The sequence below is a fragment of the Fringilla coelebs genome (genome assembly GCF_963513975.1).
Source record: "Fringilla coelebs genome assembly, chromosome: 8".
NCBI classification, from domain to species: Eukaryota; Metazoa; Chordata; class Aves; order Passeriformes; family Fringillidae; genus Fringilla; species Fringilla coelebs.
The window spans coordinates 12,904,073-12,929,752 of record NC_140066.1 but is presented as its reverse complement, the minus strand read 5'-3'; the positions used below and the strand labels follow the sequence as shown (position 1 = coordinate 12,929,752).

The 25,680-nt window shown below is 42.0% G+C and overlaps 1 protein-coding gene across 1 annotated transcript in view; it reads right to left on the bottom strand.

The window, feature by feature from the left end:
• Positions 1–16,743: 16,743 nt before the first annotated feature.
• Positions 16,744–25,680, bottom strand: part of ZCCHC24 (zinc finger CCHC-type containing 24) — a 108,048-nt gene continuing 99,111 nt past the window's right edge. The window contains exon 4 of the mRNA XM_084210907.1: positions 16,744–23,186. Within this exon, the coding sequence (XP_084067033.1) occupies positions 23,073–23,186 (114 nt within the window). The 3' untranslated portion in view covers positions 16,744–23,072. The remainder of the gene's footprint in view (positions 23,187–25,680) is intronic.

The window sequence follows — 25,680 nt, the reverse complement described above, 5'->3', positions numbered from 1 at the left end:
GTATTTGACATTATTCACCTGGTGAGCCAGTTTCCTGCTGATCAGAGTGCTGAGTTGGATTCTGTTCCCTCTCCAGGTGTCTCTAGCTCATTCCTTCCTGTCTAGTCATGTAAGTGGGATGTGCTGGGAAATGGCAGTGGTCCCAAAGGGGGAAAAACACCAGGGGAAAAGACTTGAAATATCACTGTGAGTGTGGTGAGAAGCTGTGGATGTGCCATCCTTGGAGGTGTTCAAGGCAAAGCTGGATGGGGTTTTGAGCAGCCTGGTCCAGCAGAAGGTGTCCCTGCCCTTGGCTGGGGGTTTGGAACTAGATGGTCTTAAAGGTCCCTTCCAACCCAAACCATTCTGATGCTATGATTCTCTGAATTATGGCCATGGGGTGTGATCCTTATACTTGACCTGCAATGACCAGTGAAATTTTTATCCAATTCCAATCCAGTGTAACTTATTAGGACAAGACTCTCTCCTCCCAGTGAAGCATTTAGTTTATAAGCAGTTATTTCTTAGCTTTTTTTCAAGAGTCTTGCAGCTGGGGCATCCCGGCTTTAGGGTCCCAGCGCTGAAGTGGTTTCATTGATACCAATAGACCATTGACATAAATGAGGACAGAGAGTATTTTACATGTATTATGTACTCTCTGGCAAAGAGCAATGGAAAACTGGAAAAACAAAACCACAGACTATAGAGCAGAATGAATAAAAACAAAAAAATAAATAGGTCCTTTATTTTAGGAAACCCCCCAACAACCTCTAGTATGCATTAGTGAGATATCAACTTTCTGCCTTGCAGAAAGAACTATAAAATATTATATCCTAGCCCTGCACACTTTAAAGTTCCTTGTCCTTTATTACAGCCACTGGTTTATTAAAACTGGAAATGGACCTAGACTAAACCTCTGCCCAACTATGTCTGAATGGTTGAATCCAAACCCTGCACCTCTTGAAAACTGGTCTCTAATGTTTAAAACAAACCCAAGCCCAATACAACAGCAAACAGCTTCTCATTTCTCCTCCCTTATGTTCCTCCCTGAATAAAAATCCCTGCACCTGGACATACAGAGCTGTTAGGTTCATGGAGTAACTCCTTACCCACTACTGTTAAAGGCAAAATGCCCAGTGTGGTTAGCAGTGTCTCAGGATTAAAACTCAATGCCACCTGAAACTCTTCCCAAGATATATGATCAATATTGAGTTTGAAAGTATATATGTATTTATTTTAGGTCTACTAATGTGATTTGTTCTGTTTGTAAGACTAACTGGCAGTAAAAAGTATTCATTTCCTATCACTTTTTTGCATATTGCTCTTCTCCTGTCCTTGTAGTTTATGGCCTCTATTAAGGAATGTTGTCCTCTGGATCATTTTTATTGGCTTTGCTTTTTAAAAATCAGTATTCATGCTTAATATAGCAGTTTTTCTGGTAACAAAATTCATATATTAAAAAAAAAAAACAAAGCAGCCCCTCTTTCCCTTGGACAGATTTGAAATGCAATTATTTTATAAGCTATAAATAAAGACCTAGTAGTTGATGTTTAGTGGGAAACTCTCCCAGTGTATTTCAGTCTCCTCCGATAAGAAAAATGCTGACTTGGCATTTTGAGGAGCTGTTCCTTGTGCTTTGTGTTCCTGCTGTAGCTGCCAGGGGTTAGCCAAGCTCCAGACTGCAACGTGGCCAAAGCAGGAGCTGCCTGTGCTGCTGGGCTGCCCTCTGAGGGTAACACCACACTGGTGGCTGCTGGGTTCTACCCATGAGCTGCTGGGTCAGGCAAGCTTGGGCCATTGTCCCCTGGATCCTGCTGTTGGTGGCATCTCCACCAAGACCTGGGAGCGGGGCTGTGACAGCCTTTACTGCTCCTGGGCACAGCTCACACCCTCACCATTAGATTATCCAGGCCTGTGTGTAATGATGGCTGGTTTTTATGTTTACAGCCCCTGCAGAGGGTTTGTTCAGAGGAGGTAATGCAGCTCCACACTCATATATTGTCATCTTGTCCCATGGTAGGACACTGGGACAAGTGTCAGGCTCCAGGACACAGCCCCTGGGTGAGCAGGGACTGGCCAGCCCTTCCTGCAGATAACCTGCTGCTGGTTTTATCTCCAGGCTGATGCAGGGCTGTTTTGAGGAGAGATAGGAATCCTTGGTGACAAATTAAAGGGGATTCTCGAGTGATAAATGAATGGGATAGAAATCTCTACTGGTGAATGAGTGGCTTCAACTAAAAGCAGCCACGGACAGATATGACTGAATTACTGCATGAGTTTTACAAAGCAAAGTGAAGTGATTGAAATGGCACCTATAAGCCTTGATTTGCAATACCAATGTTTTCTCTTGACCTCATTTTGTGAGACCCTTTTGTACCAAAGACCAAAGAGCATTCATGGACCCAAAATTTTCTGAAGGGTTTGTAATTTGGCAAAGGTAATTTGGCAAAGGTGCCTCTAAATGACCTGGCAGAAGTATTGGCTTTTGAGCAAAATGTGCTGTGTTATTTGGGTTCCCTGCCAGCCTGGGTTAGGTATTTCTTTTTTTTTTTTTTTTTTCTTTCTTCACAGTCTGCTCCAGCAGAGGAGCAGCCCAGGATAGTTCAGTGGGGAAGTAAAGTAATCCTAGTCAGATAAAAAAGAGCTGTAAAAGGACTCTTATTCTAGTGGGTGAGGGCCCAGTAAAAGATATGACGATCCAACTCAGAGTCTGTTTCAGTAACTAAAAAGAAATAATAAGAAATCTAGTATTTAAAATGGAATTAATTTTCACTTTGGATTGTGGTCAGATTGGAATCAAATCTAATTCCTTCAAGCTATGCTTTCCCTCAAACACCATTAGTCTTTAGAAGCTTTCCCAGGGGAAGCCAGTTCATTTGTCTCAGAGCACATCGTGTTGCTGGACTTTGTCTCAGTGGAGAGGGAAGGCTGGGCTGTAACTGCAGTCTCTCCTAATGAGCTCATACTTGTCACACATCCAGGACTGGATGGGCTTGCCTGCCCCTCACACCCACCCAAAATATAGCTGTGTCCCAGGGAAATGACCTCCACCCTGGGCCCCTCAGGGCCTGGGCGATGCTGAGGCTGATGCATCCCTGCCCCGGAACTGCCGGACCTACAGGGCTCGTGGAGTCAGAGGCTTTTTACAAGGATTACGACATCTTAACCAATTCCCAATCAGTCATTTTCATCAATACCAACAGAAAACCACTGCTGATGAAACATATGGACAGAATGATGATAAACAGGTAATGATGATGGCAGGAAAATCCGAGACAATAATGAGAGTGACTTGATGTTTATTACACAGCCAGCTGCAAAGCTGTACTTCTGCAAGCAAGGGGGCAGCACATTTAGAGTGAGCATAGCATCCTAAAATCTGCTCATCTGAAGAAGAGCTGCTGTGGAGTCAAAAGCCAGCAGGAGCTTTCATTATGGTGTTGTGGCAAAAGGGCTACTGAAATTCTTGGGAATAGGAAGCAGAAAGAGGGGAAGTTTAAACAGGAGAGAGAAACAAAGGTATGCTCTTTGTGGTTTAGGGACTGCTTTCAAAAGTTTGGAAAAATTAGGCAAGTGACAGAAAAGAGCAATAGAAATTATTTGGAGTAAAAGAAAATGGCTTAAAGATACTCTTTAGCTTAAAGGAAAATAAAATGGGAGGGAGAGAAAGAAATATCTGAGTGACATCATATCAGTGGAATGGGGGAAAAAATTAGGAGGTACTTAATTTACTGTATGAAAGCACACACCTGGAATCTGAGGTGTGCAAATTCATATAGATAATGAGGATAGGTTCCTCTCTTTGAATATGTACTGGAAGAGCTATTATGCTATATAATATTAAGAGTCACTGGCTGAAATATAATGACTTCCAGCATATGAGCTGTCACAATAGATGCTTTAACACTCCATTGTGGCCTCTGACTGCATTTAAACCCCCCTATCCTGATGTGGATCTTGGCTTCCCAGCACTCCTTAGCATTTCTTTCTACTCTTGTTCTCAGTCTGTCCTTGGAGGATTTTCTCTCTCTCTTTCTCTCTCTCTGTCTTTCTCTTTCTCTCCACTTGTGTTTTTACTATACCACTGCAGAAAAAAACTGGCAGTTTGAAAGGTCCTGAACGGAGTTAGTCTCCAAGCTTCATCTGAATTCAAAGGGAAATGGGTGCCAAACACAGACCTTGTGAAAGCCTTTACCCAGAGCCCTGAAATTTGGTATGGCTTTGAAAACCTCGTAAAAAAGCAAGTTCACTGATAGTGGGCTGTCTTGAGTTTATTCCTTCATCTTAAGCATTTTTTCTGGTGGGGGTTCTATAAATATACACACTGATGACTAGAAATAAGAAAGTACATGTCTGGCTGTCACACACCAATTTTCTGCAAGGAAAATCACTACGGTTTTTTAACTGGCTCTTTATCTCAAAGCAGCAAGTATCCAGACAGTTGTCTCCAACTGTTGTTATTAAATTCAGCAGGAAATCCATCCTGTCCAAAAGAATTATTAGTTTCCATTGCTCCTGGAAATGTCCAGAGATGTTAATTTGTGTGTGTTTGTGTTGCTCAAGTAGCCGACCAGTGAGCAGGGCCCTGGTTTGATCTCGTCCTTGAGCTCAGGGAGTTGGGTGGCAGCTGTAAAACTGAAGTCAACATCTAAGCCAGGGGGTTATTTATGAAGGCAAAACACCCCAAAACACCCCAATTCCTCCAGCTAAAAATATGTTTCACATCAGAGGGTGGTATTTGAAATTAGTAGTTTAACATGTCAAAGAGGTGTCCCGATGCCATTAGCAGCATTTTTTGCCATGAAGAAGTTGGTATTTGTCAGCTATTTCTGCCTAGAGTTATGTGCGATGCCACAGTTTCCCTTTTTACATACAAGAGGAAATAACTGTGGTGGCAATCTGGTCTTTGTCAAAGCTGTAGGTACTCAACCACAGAGCACTCTTTATTCGTACCATAAGGCCCTTCGGGAGTGGAAATCCTCTACCAAAGGAAGAGCCAAGCAAAAGCAGAATGGGAGAGGATTTTGCCTTGGCCAGGGGCCTAGAGCAAAGTCCCCCTCTTGCCAGTGCCACCTCAGTGCCAGCAAAGAGGGAGCACCCTGGGGACCTGACCCCTCTCTGCGTGGGCCCCTGGGCTGCAGAGACCCAGCAGTGCCCTGCAAGGGCTCTGGGGAAGCGCTCGCTGCTGCCAGGGATGCTGCGCTTCCAGCCCTTGTTGCTGCCTCGCTGTGAAGGTGGCCAGGTAAAAGGCAGCCATCAGATGTAAATCCCTGCTCTGCCAGTCTGCAGCACAGGTTTCCCTCTCCTCCTTTCTACAGCACAGGACAGCTTGAAGATATATCCTGAGTTCCCTCCTGGACTCCTTTCCTTGGCCGGCAGCCACTGATGGGATGGGGGAGCCGGCATGCTCAGCCTTGGCGGGACCTCACGCTGCAGTGCTACCCCTCAGGTTCTGTCAGCCCTACCAAAATGATGGATGTTATCCTGCCATAAGCCAGGCAGCTTGGCAGTGTATTTGCAGTACTCAACCACCAGACCCTGGGTTTTTCTTTCAGAAAAAAGAACTCTAAGCTCTAATGTGGTGAGAAAAGGCCAGATTTATATTTAAAACTTTGGTTCAGCTTGAAAATAATTTTTTTTCTGGCAAAATAAATACATGAAGGTTTTTAAGGGGCTCCTAGATGAGGTCTTCATTTAGCTCTCAGTAACACCACAGCCATGTATAGCCATCTGGCAAAAGTCTTCTGGAGAAATATGACAGACAGCCCAGAGACAGCCTTCAGAAATAACCACGCAGCACTGACATAGTTCAGATGTTGGATTTTACCAAAGATCCTTCTGGACATATATAAAATAGGCCTCAGTGAACACACCCCCCTCAGAGGCTCACTGCCAGCACGGCAGTGGATAACAGCTGCAGTCGGTGGTGCAGGATGTCCCATGATAACAAGGGGGGGATGGAAAGGCTGGAAATGCAGCTGGCCAGGAGCAGCAGCCCCCCAGCACCAGCACAAGCTGCTGACACAGTCCTGGGGACTTGTGAGAATCATGCTGGGTGCATGACAGTGAGTTTTGCCTCAGGCAATAAGTGAATCCCTGGGCTGGCTTTGGAGGCAGCAGGTAGAGTTTCTCGGGAATTGTCAGCATTGGCTGTGTCCTTTCCATCTTGTCCCGGGTGCATGACAATGTCCCTAGGGAGCATCACCTGGCTGGGCTCACCTGAAGTCAGTGAAATCTGTGCAATTTCCTTGCCAGCATAGGACAGGTTTGCAGGACAAAAATAGGGGCTGTATCAGCCCTTCACCTGGGTAAAACAGTTGATGGCCAGCAAGCTGATGTGCGGATATTTCAGCTGCCCTGAAGCTGACCATCTCATTAAGTGTTAAGGAACAATTTCAAATACGTATGTAGTTTTAGAAGGGAAGTGGGTCGATATGCTGCAGTCGGCCCCCTGCTTACTTTCTAATCCCTACATAAATGTATGTCAAACCCCAAAGACTGAATTTTATCTGTTGTGCTTTACTGTCGCCCTTCCTTACAGCTGGGATGCCTGTGTCCAAGGAGCCAAGGAGCATTTCTCTAAATGCTGACAAAAAAACTGGTGTGGGATTCTGCAGAGGGTAAGGGCATCTTCCCATGCACTACCCAAAAGCACCAAGCTGCCTGCAGGCTGTGCTTCTCTCTATATTATTCTGCCAGGTCAGTGGGGCTGGCACTGAACCAAAGCAAATGGTTATTCATTAAGTCTTCAGATCAAAATTTCACAGAAAATAGATATAGAAAAGGAGAGGTACAGAAAACAAAACACAGAACATGAATATTTGAATATCAGCAGTTGATTTCTTCTGTTATTTTTAGGGTGTATTTCTGCACTCCAGGAACATTCACAGACATTTAGGATTCAGAGCTTCTTCATGTTTTGACTTCTCTTTTCCCTTCTCACTGCCTCCAAGCAGGCATCTTGGCTACCAGGAATTTTGCACGCAACCAGCCAGTCAGTGTGGCCAGCACTTAGGTCACCAATGGCTAGCTGGGAATCCCCAAGTTTCTAGTCAGCTTTTTTACATTCTCTGAGTAGTTTTCTCTTCATTCATAAAGTTTTCCCTGGCTTTTTAAGTTCCATTTATAGAATATTACTTGCAAACTCATGAACTTTGGTACATTTGGAAACTCCCACGGAGAAATAAGAAAAAGGAGTGTGTTGTCCCACTCTCTCTGTGGCAGCATGCCCTTCCCACCTTCTCTAGCTCTGGGAACTTCACGCCACATGCACTCTTCATCAAGGCCCCACAAATGAGGCTTTGGCAATTAGTAACAAAACTAAAATACAGCCATTCAAAGAAACATTACTAGAACCCCACATACAGACTAAAACCACTTTTCCAGTGATGAGTTCAAGATGGATAAAGATCTTTACATGTCACAGGGTTCCAAACAAGGAAGAATTTGAGGAGTCAACCCTTAACATTTCCTATCTTTCAAGTGTTGTGTTTTACTATCTAATTGGTTACTGCTGTCAACTCTTGATTATCTGGTGTAGCGAAGGATTGGGATGACCAAGACAAAGTAAAAACAAAGATAATGCAAAGCATATGGCAATTAAATGGTAGGAAAAAAACCCAAGAGCAGTGTAGAAGTCTGAGTAGCACTGGCCTGGGCAAGGGTTGATGTGGAGAACCATGCGGTGGAAAAAGTGTGCAGCTAATCCAAGCCCTTTTGTAACTCACTTTGGGTTCCCTGTGTTCCCAGAATGATTAATGCCCAGCTTTGTTAACCTGCCTGTGAGCGGCTGAGGACTGTTTTATTTATTTTCCCTTCGTGGCCACATCACTCCAATAAAGTGTTTTACCCTCTGTGTGTCCCTAGTGAATGTTTAAAGCAAGGCCAGCACAGGGGAATGGCGAGCAGTTCGCAGTGTCAGCCACCCCCGCAGGTCCCTGCCAGGGGGAGTTGGCCATCCTGGCCAGTGGTGATGCCCTCCCAGCCCTGGTCCTGGGTAGGCAGTGCAGGCTCTCTCTCCACAGCAAACCTGCTGCAAATGGAGTTCAGTACAGGTGTACGCAGGGAAGCGATTCAGGAATCAGTCCCAGATGTTGTAAAATGCCTCTAGCTCCCAGCCAAACTACTGGGGGTTTTCAAAACAGCTTACCACTGGCTGGAAAATGTTTATAGGGGGAACCAAAAGGCCAGAACATTAATTTATGTTTGATTGCTCAGTGTAAGACTGAATCCCTTCCTTGGGCTTGGGCTATTTGGGCAGGTAGACTGCAAGGAAGATGTGCAAAGCTTTATCAGGCAGCTCATTCAGGAGAGCTTATGACTTTCACAGAACTACTTTCCGACCGGCTTTTTTCCAAAGTAACCATCCTCACTCTCTCCCTCTGGCACTGTGACCCTGGAACAAGCGTATCACAATTTTGGCATGTGTGGGACATGCTACCACAGTACAGCAATATTATATGGCAAGCACAACATATGTTTTGGAAGAGAGTTCAGTTTATTTTAGCTGCTCCAAATTTACTTGACCTGTTTAATCCAGCTTTCACACTACATCATTTCAGTGACTGGGACTGCTTTTAGGTCATGCCCCACAGAACATATGCAGCCAGTTGGCCTTTCATCTGTATGCTTAATTGTCCAAAATTATTTCCATGTGATTAATACAAACCCCCAACATCCATGATAGGCCAGGCCACTCCATCATCCAAGTTATGTTTGGCAGGTGCAGCGTCTATCCCACTGAGAAAGGAATAGTGTGAACACAGCATGCTGGGGAGTCCAGACTGCTTCCTAGCTGGGTGTTATCTGCTTGCTCCCTCTCTAGGCTGGGTGTGAGTTATTATGGACTCAGGCACCTACAGGACACCAGTGAGGGGCAAAGCTCGTGGCACAGCCCCATCCTGCTCTGGAAGCTGAGCTGTGGTGTTACTTAGTTCTTTGCTGCTCTGCAAGTGGAAACAGCAGCTCAGGTGGTTCTGGTGTGGGAGCTGCTGCCATCCCCAGTGATACTCAGACACACCTCTTCTTTTGGGACCTCCCCTCTGAACCCACAGCAGAGTACTGCAGCTGCAAGAGCTGCTCTGGTCCTGAGGCTGAGGCGCAGGGCCAGGTGAGTCCCAGGACTGCTGCAGGTGGTCTCTGGCACATGCTACGCTAGGGAATGGGACAGCAGAGAGTGCTTTGCTCGTGGATCACACCAGAAGCACCACAGGTGTTGTCAAAGGAAGAACAGCCACAGTGGCTACACCCTCACCCTGCTCCCCAGTGCACCTGTGCTGCAGCTGTAGATGTATCCTCTGTCTTTCAGGGACTTTAGTGTAGTACCCTGAATGGGGCCCACGTCCCATACAAAATGAGATGATTGTTGTGGCATCGTTTCTTTACAAGAGAGCTGCTCTTTCCCCTCTTCTACCCTCTGTTTTTTCCTGTCAACAGCAACAACCCTCACCCTTGCCTAGCCACTCCCTCACCAGCCAACTGAATCATCCTGGAGACAGGAGGCTTTTTTGGGTGCTAAAACTTTACAAGGCAAAGACTTAGAGAATACACCCATATGCCCTGCCTGGAAACTGGCTCCCACCTCTGCGGAAAAAGCCAGACAGCCTCAATTAGGCATTCGTGGAAAGTGGGGACAAGCTGGGGCTGGAGCCAGAAGCTGTAAAATTTTCCACGTTTGCCAGCACTGATCCTGCAGACCCGTCTGCTCATTCCATCTCAGCCTCCTTCTCGCTAGGCAACAAAATGTGCTGAAAGGAGAAATCAGGAAGATCGTTTTCATACCCAGCATTCTCTGGTTGGGATGGTTTTTGCCGTGCTGCAAAACCATTGCCCTGTGTAACTTGTCTTCCCTAAAGCTGAGGGGAGCAAAGTGCCCCCCCAGCAGTGTGCTGTGGCTCCACCAAAACAAGCAAAGAGGCTCCAACCAGGCCATTCCTGGGACAGAAAAATCAGACTCATCCCTGATGGGAAATCCTGCTGGAGCTCTTGCAGTGAGGTTTGACAGAAGGATCTTTGGGAAGAAGAAGAGGCCAGGGCTATTTGGCTGTAACCCAGCTGCAATTGGCCACACCTGGGACTAGTAGAGCAAGCACGAACTCAGCTCACAGCCCTTAGAAAGCAGTGCTGTCTGCCTCATTTTTTTGGAGAGACTTTTTTGATTCTCTGCTAAGCCAGTGACTGGGACTGTGTGAGAAATACCAGAAATCACAATTGTGACTGAATACAGAGACCTTGATTTGGTTCCTGTAAGGGCAGGGAGTTGGCTGTGGTCACTTACCTGCATCCTTCTGCAGAACAAAAGAGTTCCTTAAGAGCATGACTGACAGTGGAGAGCACCAGGGTGTTTGCCTGTGCTGCAGGTGGTGTGGGGCAGGGGCTGGAATGTGTGTGGCAACACAATTAAGGATGTTTGGAGGGGACAGCATGTTAATGTAATTCCAAATATGTTTTTGAAGAACCAGGGACCATGCAAAGCATGTAATACAACTTTGGACTTAAAATGAGCAACAGCTGTAAAATACAGGCAGTGGGGACGAGTTGGTAGGGGCAAAAGAAAGTGGGAGGTACAAGGCATAGAGGGACTTGAAATTTACAGTTCCAGTTGCTTTGGGCACAATCACTTACAACCTATATCTATAGGTGAAGGAGCCTCTGATGAAGTTTACCAATTTTATAATCTAAACATATGTGTCTCACTCCAATCACTGAACAGACTTTACCCAGCTGAGTTTTTTAGGAAATTAGTTTGGGGGTTTTTTTGTTTGTTTGTTTGCTTGTTCTGGGTAACAGAACACAGCATTGGAATGAATTAGTAGCAGATTTCTTTTTCTTTTTCCTTTTCTTTCTTTCTTAGGTATCCCCAAAGGGGATTGGTTACATGCTGGAGACTAGACAATACTGTGCTAAGAAAAAAGTGTCTTTTTTAACTCTTAAGAAAACTAGAATATGTGCCAGAGTGAAAGTGAGGCTTATACGTCCATCACTGCCTTCTGTATTGCCTATCTTCACAAAAAGAACACAGGTGACAAATTTCTCCTACTTATCATATTTAGAAAGCTGTTTGAAATCAGCCAGATTTACTTGTAAGGTGATGAAGGGAAGATCATGTTTATCAAGTGCATTAAATTCTTATTAAAAAAATATTCTAAGATTTATTTCACACCTACAGTCCTTGAGAGAGCAAATCACACATACCTCAGGCTGAATTTCCCCTTTGCTGGAACTATAAAGCCTTATTTGAGACCCTATTGTTTCTTCTCTTGTGCTAGATTCTTGCAAAGAGATGCACAGGGTTCAGTGCAGGAAGGAAATCAGGGGAGAAAAAGGTCACTTTCTTCTCTTGGCTGCATTTATTTTACAAAAGCCTACTGATGTATCTTCTTTGGTCTGAATATTTCTGTCTGCCTCAGACTGACATTTCCTCCATGCGTAGAGAGATGGGCAGAGATAGTTGTGGCAGAAAAGATAAAGTTTTTCTCAATCCAGACATTCACATCTCATGTCTTTCCTGCAGCTCCTGGGTGTGAAGCTGCACCCTTGGAGTAAAAGGCATGACTTAAAATCAGCAGATGGGGAAACATGGGCGCAGGCTGACCAGCCTCCTTGTTAATTCAGGGTGTCCTTGGCTGTGGCTCGGTGCTGGCCAGAAGGGCTGAGCCCAGCGCGGCTGGAACCCAGCTGTCTCCCATGGTGGCATGGTGCATGGCTCAGCCAGAGCCTCTAACCTCATTGGTATGAGCTCCATTTACTGGACCTTTTGGATACTAAGAGGCGATTAAACACCTCCTAGAAATTTTCCTTGGTGCAGTAAATTCTTTTGTGACCCCAGAAAACCATATGGTAAGGCTAATCGAGGGCTAAACCCTGTCCTTGCCACTTGGAGAGCACCAGTGGTGGTGTGGCCCAGCAAACAGGAGTGCAGTGTATAGATGCATTTAAAATAGCTTTAAACACAGCTAATTAGGAATACCTTTTTAAAAAATACTGTGTGCAAAGAATTTTTTAAAAATTACCTCCCCCCCAAAAAAAAATTGCTACAGCAGTGCAATATTCTGTTGAAGACTACAAATTATGGTAGTTTTCAATTAGATTCCTGCCAATTCGCCCAACTAAGCATGAGCATAGGTGAGTTGCAAGGTCTTCTTTCAGAGCATGAATGCTGGAGAACTGAAGGGTATTTCCCTGGGCATGTCTGTTTGAGTCTTCCTCAGCAGCTGTCAGGTGCCTGCTGGGTGCCACATATTTCCTTACACATGGGGCTGAAGTATGTTTACATTCACATATTGCAGCTTCCAATGTCCCACAAAAAAATGATCCTTGGGCCAGACAACAATCAGACTAGCACCTACTCAGATATCCTCTTTCCTACAGCAGTTTAGTGAGGGAAAAGATACGAACCAGAGAGTCAACCTTCTGCTGGCGTCATCTCTTGCTGCTGGCAGCTTCTGTGCTTTGGGACTTCCTGAGCAGGGTCACAGCTTCGTGGTTAATAACCCTTGCAGAGTTTAATTTTTTTTTTAATGTGGTTTAGTAGTTGGTTTTGATCTCATTTATTCTTTTGACAGCTAGAATATCCCATGACTATGCATTTCAGTCTGCTGTGTGAATTTTTTGTTTTAATTATATTACCTCAGATGTTTGTATCCAAAATTCCCTTTTTATAGGAGAGTTTTAGAAACAATTAATATTTCTTCCCTTGTTTGTGCAATTGTGGGATACTAACACATCTGCCCTTAATGATCTCTTTTCCAGAAGATGGAGGCCCAGTGCACAATGTCCTTTCACAAGGAAATAATTTCTTTCATTTCATCATTCCTGAATTTTTGAATTTCTGTTTTTTTCTTCTAAAGTGATAAGGATTATATAATGATGTTTTCTATTTATTTTCTTGTTCCTTCTTCCAAATCCTCTGTTTGTCTCTTTTTTTAAACTATTATGACTTTGAGTTGAACAATCCAAAATAACACAATGCAGTTATTCCTGACTACTACCAGCTCATTTAAAATCTGTTTTTCAATATGCACCATTTGGGGCGTCTTTCACTGAGCATCAGGGATTCAGCTGCTACTTGTGTCTGGTTTTGCTTTTGCTACTCTGAATCAGTGCATTACTGTTCATCGCCCAACTTAATAAACCTAATTTCGTTCCTTCAAATCCTGGAACATGTTGGTGTGAGTGGTTGTCTTTATTTAACTCAGACACTTTTGCCTCAGTTTAATTAAAGAAATGCAAAAATGCTTGTAGCCAAGTATCCAAAGAAGTAACCACACCTTAGTAGCTGGGCAAGGTACTAGTTGCTGTGTGTAACTGCTTTGTGTTCACAAATTGTCTAAGACATTCAGAGGCATCAGCAGGGCATGTTGGAATCAATTTTAATTGATTGATTTCAACATGTTCTATTTAAGATTCTGGGTAGTGGAGTTTACTTGTGTATATCCCTTAGTGAAATTTCTACAGCTGCAGAAGCATTAACTGTGTTGATCTTTCAATTCCTGTGAACATTAAAAGGAGAGTTGTCCCTCCTAGATGTGAACTGAACGATCCTTTGCCTCCCAGCAGCCTGTGAAGATTCCTGTTGGTGGCACTGATGTCTGTGCTCTTTTTTCCTGTAGCAGCGTTGGAGAGGGCTCGGGTTTGTGCTGCAGCAGGCACAGCCAGGCAGGAAGCTCTTGCACCTGTGGAGGATCTGGTGCCCACCCCCATTCCCCTCCATCCCTTTCCCACCCCCCACACAGCTGGCCAGCACAGATGGAGCCCTCAGCAAGCAGGGCTAGTAGCCAATATAAGTGAGGCAGAAAAAAAGGAGGCCCTGTTCAGGGGCTGTGGGTTTCAACTCTCTGAATTTTGACCTGAGGGTGCTTAGCAGAGGTATTTTTTTTTTCCTGTGCTAGTGGTTTTTGTCTATTTATCGTTGTTTTATTAGTAAGCAGGGTTTTTTTAGGTGTGGCTTCCTATTACTTCTGCAGTGTTTTCCTGTGCTATTCCTTCAAGTTTTGCTGGGTGAAATCAAGTGGGTTATGTCTGGCTCCTTGGAAATCCTTTGAGTTGTACCTCCTTATGTTGCAAAACTCTAAGGAAGCTTAATGGAAAAGCTGTCTAGTGTTAGATTTCCCATACCTGCTGCTTTGATGTTCAGAAATTGTCTAAGAGAAAGCTTTCTTACGGTGTTTTGGCATTCTCTTCTCTGGCCTCAGCTGGTGAACAGGAAACTAGAGTGGCGATTAGAAGGGTGGTTCACACCCTACTCCCCTTAAAATGTACATAAAGCATTTGGTATTATTTGCTTTCTTTGCAGGCATGGAGTTTGGTTGGGTAAGCTGGGCATGTAAGGTCCCTTTTGACATCTTACTAAAAAAAAAAAAAAGGAAAAACTTAATGATGACAGTATTTTATTTAGCTAAGCTCATGGCCCAGAAATAAAGCTTTCAAAGAATGCCCAGGGTTATTGCTGCTCCTGGTCTCTTTGGCCCTGGAGCCGTGTGCCTGGGCAATGCTGTACCCAGGGCTGTCTCACAGTGCTCTGTTTTCTTCCACAGCAGTGCTGGCTGCCTCTCCTACCCTGGGATGCGTGCCTGGATGCTCCAACACCTCACAACTGCAATTGCCTCTGCTTCAGTCTTGGTCCTTTGGATAAAGACCCCATAAAGGCTGAAGTAGGTGTTTCTCAGCATGTTCATTTGCAAAATGTCTTACAAAGCTTGCAGAAGGATTGTGAGAGGTATTAATCTGAGTGAGGTTTTGCAGTTGTGGTATAATGACCAGTTTTTCTGGGTTTGGTTATCTGAAATGTGTTTGAGATGCAGATAGTGAGGAAGAGCAATCGCATTGCTTTCAGTAAAACAAAAGTGCTTAATGAGTAGGAGTGCTGGTTGTCCCCACATAGGAGTTGACAAATTATCTGTTTCTCTAAATCCAGAAGGTGAACACTAGAGAAAAGCAAACCTAAATGTTGCGTTCTATTTTTCAGCATCACAAACCACATATACTGATCAAGAGTAAGAATTCTATATGCTCCAGTTAAGATATTTCTTTAGTTCTCAGTGGAAAGACCTGGCTGTCAGTATTCAGCCCTTGGTGTTTTGGGTTTCTTTTTCCTTGCCAACATCTCTTGTGTACAGACTTTTGCAGAGGTGTATGGAGACATGAGCAGCCCTTTAAGTATTTGACTGTGTTATATGGCAGTGAATATGCCCTTTCCTAGGGGGGATGTTAGGTCTAGTCTGTATGCCTGCTATACAGTGGGATGATCTGAGGAGAAGCTTTTGGTGTGATGTGACTAACATGAGGAGTAGGAGCCTTGGTGTGCTGTTTAAATGGGCTTTCATTTAAGAATAATGAAACAGCTTTTTATTTCAAAGTATCAGTGTTATATGAAATTAATGAAAGCACTATTATTTTCCTGTAGTGGGAATCATTTGGCCCTTCTATTGCAAGCAGGTTGGTGCATTGTCTCTTGACCTCATTCACACAGAGCAGGAAGGCGAAATGCCTCGGCAATGAAAAATGATGGAAGAGTAGTTTGATTGGTTTTGCTGATGTCATATCATTTGTGTTCATCTACTTTTGTTTTCAATATGAAAAGGCTATTTCTTTGAGGAATCATAGAAAATGTGGTAATAGGGAGCTAAGACACTGTGGTTCTACTCAGCATGTTTTCTTGTCTCAGTAAGGTGCTAAATCTGAGGTGTTTGTGGGTTTTGGAAGCCCCAGGTCTTCTGTAAAAAGAAAGATGTAGTTCAGTTCTGAGCTTGGCTTTGTGGCTTGTGTTTGCTACGGGCAAGTGCCGTAGCCAAATTTTAAGTGAAGAGCAGTATGCTTTATTTTTCAAACAAAAATTTACCAACAAGTTCTGAATATGTGCTTTCCCTTTCCATGGGGCTCAGCTGGGGATGTCTTTCACCATTTGATGAAATAGTCACTGTTTTTGAGGCTTCAGAACTGTACAATTCCTTGTCAACCTCTTCTCCACCATTGCCTAACAATGCACAAACGTGGATGTGTTTTTGCTCTCTCTCATGTGGACCAAATGAGGACGCAAATCCAGAAATCAGACTTGCTATGTGATAGAAATGTGGTGAAGATCTCCAAGTGGCAAATACGCAGTGTGTTTTGTAGGGATGATCGGCATAAAAAAATGTGTGCCGGTGTGTCTAATAAAAATTTTCTGCTTGTTTTAAATGAAGGTGATCTCTTGTGTTAGAGGCAGGATACCTAAAATCCAAAGTCAATTTCTTGACACCCTTATTTTAACTTCCAATCACTACAGTATTGTCAGTCTCAGGAGAAAAGTACTTGCCACTGAACTTTGGCTGGGAGTGTGAGAAGAGCATTGCTAATACACAACAAGCATTTAGTAGGTCTAGTTCTTGCTAACTTCTTGTGTTTGCAAAGAATGATGAATGTTATTTTTCACTACAGCAACCTTCTGGTACATGAACTTTCCTATCCAACCAAAGGCTACAAGTGTACTTTGATTATAGAAAGTTTTCCTTGAGCAGGAATGGCACCATTAACCTGAGGTGTTCCCCTAGCAGTGAAGAGCTGTCACCCTGATGTGACCAGGCTGCTTGCAACAGAGGCACTCACTGCAGTGGAGAAAGCCTTCTTCCCAATGGTCTGGGTCATGGCTGTGGTAGGGCAGGTTTGCTCCTCAGGCACCAGACTGTGGCTGGCTGGGCCATAACCAGGAACCCACTGCAGCTGGGAGTAAATTGTTAAAGGAAGGAATGCTCAAGAAAACCATGCCACACTCTTGCTGAATTGTTTTGCAATACTTTAATACAGCATTAAAATGCTAGAATACTAGAGGAAAGCTGTATACTATCCAGGAAATAAGGCACATGTCGGAATGCCATTTTATGGACAATCCACAACAGAGGTTTTACAGTCTTGGTAGCAACACAGTCACCAGATGAACAAGCTGTCATCTTGATTGCTGAAACAGAACTGGTACCTCTGAGGCCTTTGTCCATAGGTTTTGTTTGTTTTAGCTGTACAAGTTTATTAACAGTTACAGAAAAAGAAATTACACAATTTGCCAACTGAATCTGACAAGGTCAGTGGGTACAGTTAAACAAATATAATAATCATTAGGTTAATTTTTTTTAAAGCTGAAGAAATTCATAAAATAGTGTTAGTTTTAGCACTATTACACAATGCAGTGAGTGCTGTACTAAATAACCTTTTAAAGGAAACAAGAATCCAGTATAGGGCTGGGCGGACCTCCCATTTTAGCATGGTAAAATATCAAACTAAAAACTCAATCCTTCATAATATAATCAAACTACATGAAATGTAAAGTGTAAAATGCTTTGAATACGTGCACATGCATAGTCTATATTGCTATGAGTTCTAATTAAAAAAAACGTAAACCCCTACAATAATCTACTTCAATCCTTTGCTCTTACATCCTTTGATTGATATTATTGCTGTAGATAATACTGCATAGCTGAGCTCACAGTCTGCAAAGAGTTGTGAAAGTCAAGTTAAACAGTGTCCCAACCAACTTTCTTCCCCTCTAGTTATGGGGAAGGAAAGAGCCACCGTTTGAAACCCACCACTTGTGCTTCGGAGTTTCTGAAAGCTGAGTCTCCATGGTGCTTTCAACACCTTTGTGTCTCTCACAAGGCCATAAAGTGACAGTATACTGATATCTGCTCCTCACTTGCTACATGTCTAGTGATAGCTTTTCTAGCACTCGTTCCCCAAATACACATAAATAACTGTATAAGCATTTTCATATAAGTCTAAGCACTTGAATAATACACTGGTTACTTAATACTGATATTTTCATCCAAGGATAACAAAAACAATATGGCTTAAAGAATTGCAAGGTTTTTTGTCAGAATTATGTACCAACTTTCATATAATATTTTATGTAGACAATATTTCCTTCTTAATGTAGTTCTGTTGCATACTTTATACAGACAAAAGCATTGTAAAAAAAAAAAGTAAATTATTTCCATAAATATTTTCTTGAGGATACATCCTTAGTTCTGCAAAATACTGCAAAATACTTAAGAAAACTCTTACCTCTGTTAGTATCCTAGTTGAGAGGAAGGCCCTTCTGAAAGCTTCCCAATTGTAAAAACTTTGCCCAAAAAACAAACAATACTTTTTTAAAAAGGCCCTCAAATATATACAAAAAAGTTACTGCAAAGAGTTTCCAGATAACAATTCAGTATTATAAGAAATATTTGTAACCATTCAAAAATTTTAACATCTAAAAAGGTTTCCAAAATACACACATAGTATTAAAAAAAAAATTGAAAGAAACTCTATGTCAAGTATAACTCAAGATAAATACACATCTGCAAGTAAAACTGTAAAATACTTCATACAGGGGTAAACATTTATATCAATCATCTATAGCTAGTAACTGCACACGATTGTCCCTTTGAAATTCATCCTAGAAACACAATCCATCATCCCTATATCTAAGATCTCAAACAGCCCTCTGAGCACTTGAGAGATATAGCAAACTCAATGGACAGCACTGGTTCTGCAGATAAGAAAGAGATATGGGTGGAAGCCCAGTTGGGAGTGGAGTGATATCTGAAAGAATGATTTTTCTATGGGGATAGTTCAATCACATTTTAAAATATGTTGGCAAAGGCAAGTGGAAAATATATGTCTATGTACTTAACTTGAAAAACACGTGTTTATGATTTATTGCTTACTGTTCAGTGGACAACTCTCAGGATCCAGAATAGGACAAAAAAAATCTTCTATGTGACTGCAGGACTAAGGCCACTGGTCTATGGAGTCTGACATTTCCAAAAGCTCTAAACTTTCAATGTTTTAAGTAGGTTTCAGGTGTTTTTAAAAAAAGCTATAGTGTCACAGGCATACAATCCATGTATAATCTAAATTTCATGTTATATAAAAGGGTAAAATGTAGGTAATACTTCTAGGTATAAGGCTTCCCTCAGACATATGTAACTTCACATTTTTAGTTTAAAAACTAAGTCCCATATAATGGGGAACTTCAAAATACACCTATTTTCAGAAAGAATATATACTCTTGTGTATTTATCTGAAATTAAATAGCAACTTTGAGACAAAAATGCCTCAAACATTGCTTGTGTGGCATCATTTTACATCTGTTGTAGCAGCAGTAGGAACTGGCTAAAATGGGGCCATCCTTTCAACTACTAGGATATTTCTTCATCACTTTTAAATGAAGCATTTGTAATAACTTCATTGTAGCCTTATTAGGTTAAAGCAGCTAAAAACACATTTCAAATTACTCAAATATTTTTCCAGCAGTGTGTCAATGCTAAATTCTATATGAAATGTTATGACCATTGTGGGGTGGTTTATTTGTTTGATTGGTTTTGTTGCTGGTTTTAAAGAAATGAATAGAATTTTTAAAAAAATCTCAAAAAAGGTGAAAATTAAAAAAAAAAAAGAAAAGATTAGGACAGAATATATTGGTGGGCTGCCAACAGCAAGCATCTGAGGTTGAAAATCCAATTGGCCAAATAAATGCACAGAGCCAAACTGCCCTCAGGTACACCCCTAAAGAATACTCCGTTTAGGGAGGCCTGTATTGATTTAAAACTTTTTTTATTGATGCTTGCTTCACTCCTGCCAATACTGTCTACTAATGCCTTCAATAATTGCTAGCTGATGCTCTCAATGCAGAGCTAGTCAGAGAACATCAGAAAGCAGTCACTAAAATTTAAAAGAGAAATCAGTTTCTCATTTTTCCATTTTTCCAGTCTTACCTTTTTTTTCTGATTTGGAAAGAGCTGGTTACATCTAAAGGTGAATTACCTTTGTGTGGGGAGGGAGGGAGTAGAAGTAATCTATATTTTGTAATCAATCATCCTTTCTTTCCTTTGAAATAAAAATTCAGAAATGTCCCTTCTGCACCACTAACTAAAAGCCCACGGTCACAAGCTGTTATAGACAATTATGTATGTGGATGTGTTTTTCCAGCAACTCCCGCTGCACAGACTCAGTGTGGAGCGAATGCTCGGGCCCGAAGCTGCGATGGCAGCAGCCGGGCCGTGCAGGGAGGGACGGGGGGATCCGAGCCCGGTGCTCCTGCCCTGCCCGGCTGGAGGGAGGCGCGTTCAGCGGGCACAGGGACGCCGTGCCCGGTGCCGCCCGCACCGCCGGACCTGCGCCTCCGCCTGAGGCAGTACAAAACACGGCAGTGCCACTCCTTGCTTCCCCACACCTTGTGTTCTTCATCTGCCTTCCCCCCGCACCAGGGCAGGGGGAAATCTGCTCTCCTCTTTGTTACAGACATGCTAAGTATCACTGAAATACTTTATATGTCTTCTGCCGAGGAACACATCAATAATATAAATACTGAACTCTCATAAGTATGCTCTCAAGAATTATTATGCTACACCTATAGACGTTGTGTTAAAGTAGATCACGTGTATTTTTAGTACAATCTAAAAATCCATAAGCTAAAGGCATTGCCTTGCAGTGTTGAATCTGGAAAAGCAATTCTTAATAGGGCACTGTCATGAAAATACCAATGCTTATAATGGCATCTTTTAGTCGGCTTTTTGTCAGAACCTCCTGACCTGCTGTCAGAACCTGGTGTGTGATATAGTGATACAGCTATATCAAGAGCTGTGCTATTTTACTGGTTTTAGTGGTTATCATACAGGGAGGTCATTTCAGTACTGAACAAAATGTTTGATAGCAATATCTTAGTTTCAGGGAGAAAATAAAATATTTTCCCTTATCTTCATCTAAGGGGGTTTTTCTACATGTTGTTTAGCTAGATGTGAACCATCTAGGTGATTTTTTTTTTGTTCCTGTACTATTAAGTGCTCAAGAGGAAAAAATAGATCTGGTTTAAAATGCTGCTCTTTCAAAATTACTCATGCTTGAAACAAACTATTGAGATTAATCCTGGAGGTCAAGCTTAGAAAATCCACCCCTAGATTTGCTTGTGTATTTTCTTATTTGTATAGACAGATTAGTATCTTTGTGGAGAGAATTTGTATCTAAGTTAATTTGTGAATCTGTGCAAAAGAATGTGTTTGCATTTGAAAATGCTAAAACTGCATCTCTTCACTGAGGCAACTGAACTGTTTATTAGTGTTACTTTCAATAATATTATTTTCAGCTATTTTAGTTGGAATTGCCAACTGGGCAAAAGTAGCTTCCAAGTGATTAATTTAGTTAATTCTATTTTAGCATTACATAGCACTTTTCATCCAGTGATGCCAAAACGCTTAAGAGATACTAAGTAAACCTCACAACTCTCCTGTGAGGTAGGCATGCTGAAGTATTATTACCCCCTTTTTGCAGCTGGGGAAACTGAGGTCCAGAAGGATCTTGTGACTTGCCCAAAATCAGGGAGCTATGGGAGAGCTGTGGTCAGAAGCCAGGAGTCAGGATGCTTATCCATTGCTGTGAGCAGCAGGCTGGATCACTCAGGCTGCCCATAAATAATGGAGTTTGCAAGACATGTACATGCTACTCCCAACGAACAAGCAGATGCAATTTTGCCCTGCTTACAGTAAAGCAGGGAAATGGCAAGAGTTTGACCCTGCGGCAGATTTGTCAGGAGCTTCACGTTCCCTAGGTGAATACCCATGATAAGTTCTCTACTTTCTTTATAAGAGCTTGTCTTGACATGCTGGTAACATCCTGCTATCACTTGGCATAAACCCCCCACTGTCTTTGCATTACTGAACTAGTCCTCAGAACACATTTAGTTCACATCAAGTTATTTAGGATTTTAAGTGTTTTCTCTAAGTATCATTCACACAAATCAATCTCCCTAAAGGAAACTTCGTAAACATGTAAATTGCTGATGTAAACCCCCCCCAACCTCACACATTATTCCTCTGATTTTTTTAGTGAATGCTACAAATTAATTGCTTGTTGTGTCCTTTTGCCAATGTACTCTCACATAGACATACAATCAGGATACTGTCACGAGGTACTTTCAGTTTGTATTTGCCAATCCCTGACGAGATGTTCTTTGCAGCAGGCTGTCCCTGTGCAAAGTTCTACCTGAAATGGGACAATGAAATATAATTCCTAAATTTCTCCCCACGTATGTAGGTCTTCTTCAGGAAGACATAAAGAAAGAGGGTTATATAGAGTGTTCTCCATACCTTAAAACACCCCTATGGCTAACATGTTTCATATTGTAACAAATTTCTATAGTAGAAAACAGGACATAAAAATATTTCCAGAAAGTGGCTTTTAAACTATATAAATAGTAAGTTTGGCTAATCTTTTCGTTAAGGGTTTTGGGGTCAGTTTAAGTATTCTTATCCCCTTATTCATAGCAAATTTAGTGTGCTTGTAGCCTATTGAACACGTCATGCACGTAGAAGGGGCCGTTTCAATGGGATTATATGACAAGAGAAGGATCTGGTAGTTGCATAAGCAAGCCAATTTTGTCTCCTCCAAAAACCTCTTGGAATCTTATGGCATTCCCTTCCTACCCAACCCACACCCCTCAAACATTTATTCACTTTTTTTTCCATGTCCTTATTTTGCCTAAGCCCTGCCCAAGAGATGGTAACAAATAGAAAAAGTCCAAGAAATCAGCAGCACAAAACTCTTAAGACTTTCTAAAACTGGAGAAGCAGTAATTCCCCTTTTATGCTGTGGCTTGTTTCATCTTCCTTTGTCTTGTCATATAATAAGAACAGTGTTCGTGTTGTGGGTGAATGCTTACAATTAGTGGCCCCACAGTTACTGAACCTCTGCAAAAGCCATACATGTAACAAATATTCCTTGTGAATATAATTGCTTGCCTTTTGAAAAGTACTTCATTTCACCTGGCTGTGATATAGGGTCTGTGTAAACAATCAGCAGAACCTGTAACTGTAGTTCTGTTGCAAACATCATCAGTAACACCTTCTGTGTGTACATATATAAATTTACATATATATGTATACAAATCATAGTCCTGTAAATACCTATTGCATGCATGCACATGCACAGGAGAAATGTTACATTCTATTAATGGTAAGGCATATTATTAGATAGGCAATATTGGCAATTATTTTAGCTTTTATCTTGATCTGTTGTGCTGCTGTTGATGGCATGCTGCCAGAGAATCTTGAAGGATGATGGGGATGGGAAGAGGCCACGTTGAAGGTTTATTGCACACGGCGGCAGTAGTAGCCCAAGACTTTGCACTTCTCACACAGATGCTGAGGGTGTTCTTTGCTCTGGTCTGACACATCCAGGCCGTCCGGCTTTTCCAGGGGTCTCTGCAGTGGTGGGAAGGAAATCAGATTAGATCCAAGGTTTTGTCCTTGGTACTCTTTATTATGTGAAGTCTACTTTTATGCCCTAACTGAGCTTTCTACTGGTAATTTAAAAGGTACTATGTTTCTTTCCTGAAGGTATGGAGTGATTTTTTTTCAGCCCTTCAGCTCTACATTGGTTCAGAGTGATCTCACAATTTAATGTCATTTTTCATAAAGGTGCTGTTAACTTTGTTGAAGACAAATAACAAAAATACTGAATTGAGGACTTAATTTATAAAAGCAGTAATAAAAGAGTTCATGTGTTTAGCTCCAGTAACTTAGATGTCTCAACACCTAAAGCATGGGAATCCCATTACCCAGCAATGCAGAGCAGGGATTATCAATGTTAGAACTAGCTGCTGCACGAAGAAAACTGTCGTAACTATGCACAGATACTACATAGCTAAATGGTGCTTTCCCAAAAGGTAGTCCCATGTTTTTGAGGCTGAAAGTTTTGAAGCAGAGCAGCTGCAAAGCTTTTAACAAAATTTAAAAAAAAATCCAAATTTATACAAAACCAAAACAAAATCCAACAACATGGCACGATCCTTTGCACTGAATCTGAGTGATAAATGATGTACTTTTAATAATATTCATGAAATCACAGTGTTGGAGGAAACTAAGCTGATTCATTGTTATTAGGTATTTGTGCTTTCACTTTCTATGGCATGTAAAAGGCCTCACAGTCATTCTGGAAATAAAATACCCACATTAAATATTGCGACAAAGTTCAAGGTTTGGGAAGCCTAATAGAAAGGGAAGTGATAGAGATGGGAGGTAGAAATTAACAAAGGGCACCGTTTGCTTGGAAAACACTCCCAAGTTCCCTAGCCCATAATTGATCTGTTTTCATGAAATGTATCTGAAAGGCGGTTTCATTGCACAGTGCCATGAAGGAAGCAGTTCTTCATAGGGCTGTCCTAGATACAGCATGTGGTGTGAAATCTAAAAACTAGCCATAAGCTTCTCACTGTTTTTACAGGGATATTAGACCCTTGCTTGTATCTTCCAAATGTGATTCTTGGAGCAGTGAGTGGGTAAATAAAAATTACACCATTTTGGCCACTTATGTCTTAACACCTTTCTTAATCTTAAAGACTTTTCTTTATCTGTAAGACTTTTCTTTATCTGTAAGGTCTTAAAGTACACCTGATCATCTAAGATTTCGTTTATAAGTTCTTTGTCAAGCCACCTACCTGAAACTCTGTGGACAGGAACAGAGATATTTAAAGCCCTTTTTTTTGACTATGCAATACTGCAAGAACCGCTCATAAATCAGCGAGTAGAATGACACAAAATGACACAAAACATATTGTATCATCTTGAACAAGGGATGTCTGTCAATTCTTGCTTGCTTGTACTGGATTTTAAGTGCAATTATTATGTTGCACAGCTAGGCAAAACAATATGTAGGAGTGACTCGGTAGTGATTGTCGACAGTTTGTTTCTGATTCAGTGTTTTGAATCATATTGTCCTGCATTTCGACTGCAAAGTGGATTTCCTGTGTCAGATGAGGAAGGTAGATGGACTCTTCATCTCCAAATGCCCTGCAACCCTACTGAGCTTTAAATGTTTGATATCACTATGTTGAGATTTGAGATCAGAACCAGCAATTCTATTTCTAGGCTTGCGGTCCAAGCACTGGTCAAGATACTGCTTATTCCACAAGACAGGCAAGTTGAATAAGTGTGTTTGGTCAGAAAACTGCCTTTCTTTTATTCCACCAACATCTGCCCACAAATATTCTTCAAGAATTTGCATTACATAAAAATATGAAGCACAGGTTCTGGAGTCCCAGGGGTTAATTTGCACTCTTCAATAGCGAACGAGAGTTTTGAAATGCTACCCTTGAAACAGGCTATTTGACTCAGCTCTGATTGCTTCTACATGCTAGCTGTGCTCTGATTAAAGAGAAAAATACAGCAGTTATCATGTTTATTGATATAAGCCAGATTTTTTTTTTTTAATATGCAAGGCCTTGGGAATCATTTTTCCTGGAAATAGTGCAAAGGACATTGGGAATGCCTTGAAGCGCCAAGAGTTTTTGGATGGTTTTCAGAAACAATAGCTCTCCGTAGTTTGCTTTCCCCTGGCGTTGATTGAGCTCAGCTTTTTGGCCTGCAAAGCATTTTGATTTCAGAACTGTTATTGTTACCAGTATGTTACAACACAGGCTGGGGAGAGAGGGGTTACAAATGCAGGAAAGCAGGTTGCCAAGGGCCAGCTGGAAGGCATGAAGCCATGCAGAGCCCAGACTGCATTTCTGGTGATGTGGTGGAAGGCTGAGGCTTTGAAATTGGTAGTGTACTTGTGTGGTTTGTTCTCAAAACCATTTCAACCCAATTTTTGCATAAAATGAAAATCCCACCTTATCTCCATTTGCCATTTTCTCTTCATGGGTTTCTTGTAAAGGCAAAAAATAACCCTTCAATCACCCTGAGTAGCCAGCGTTCT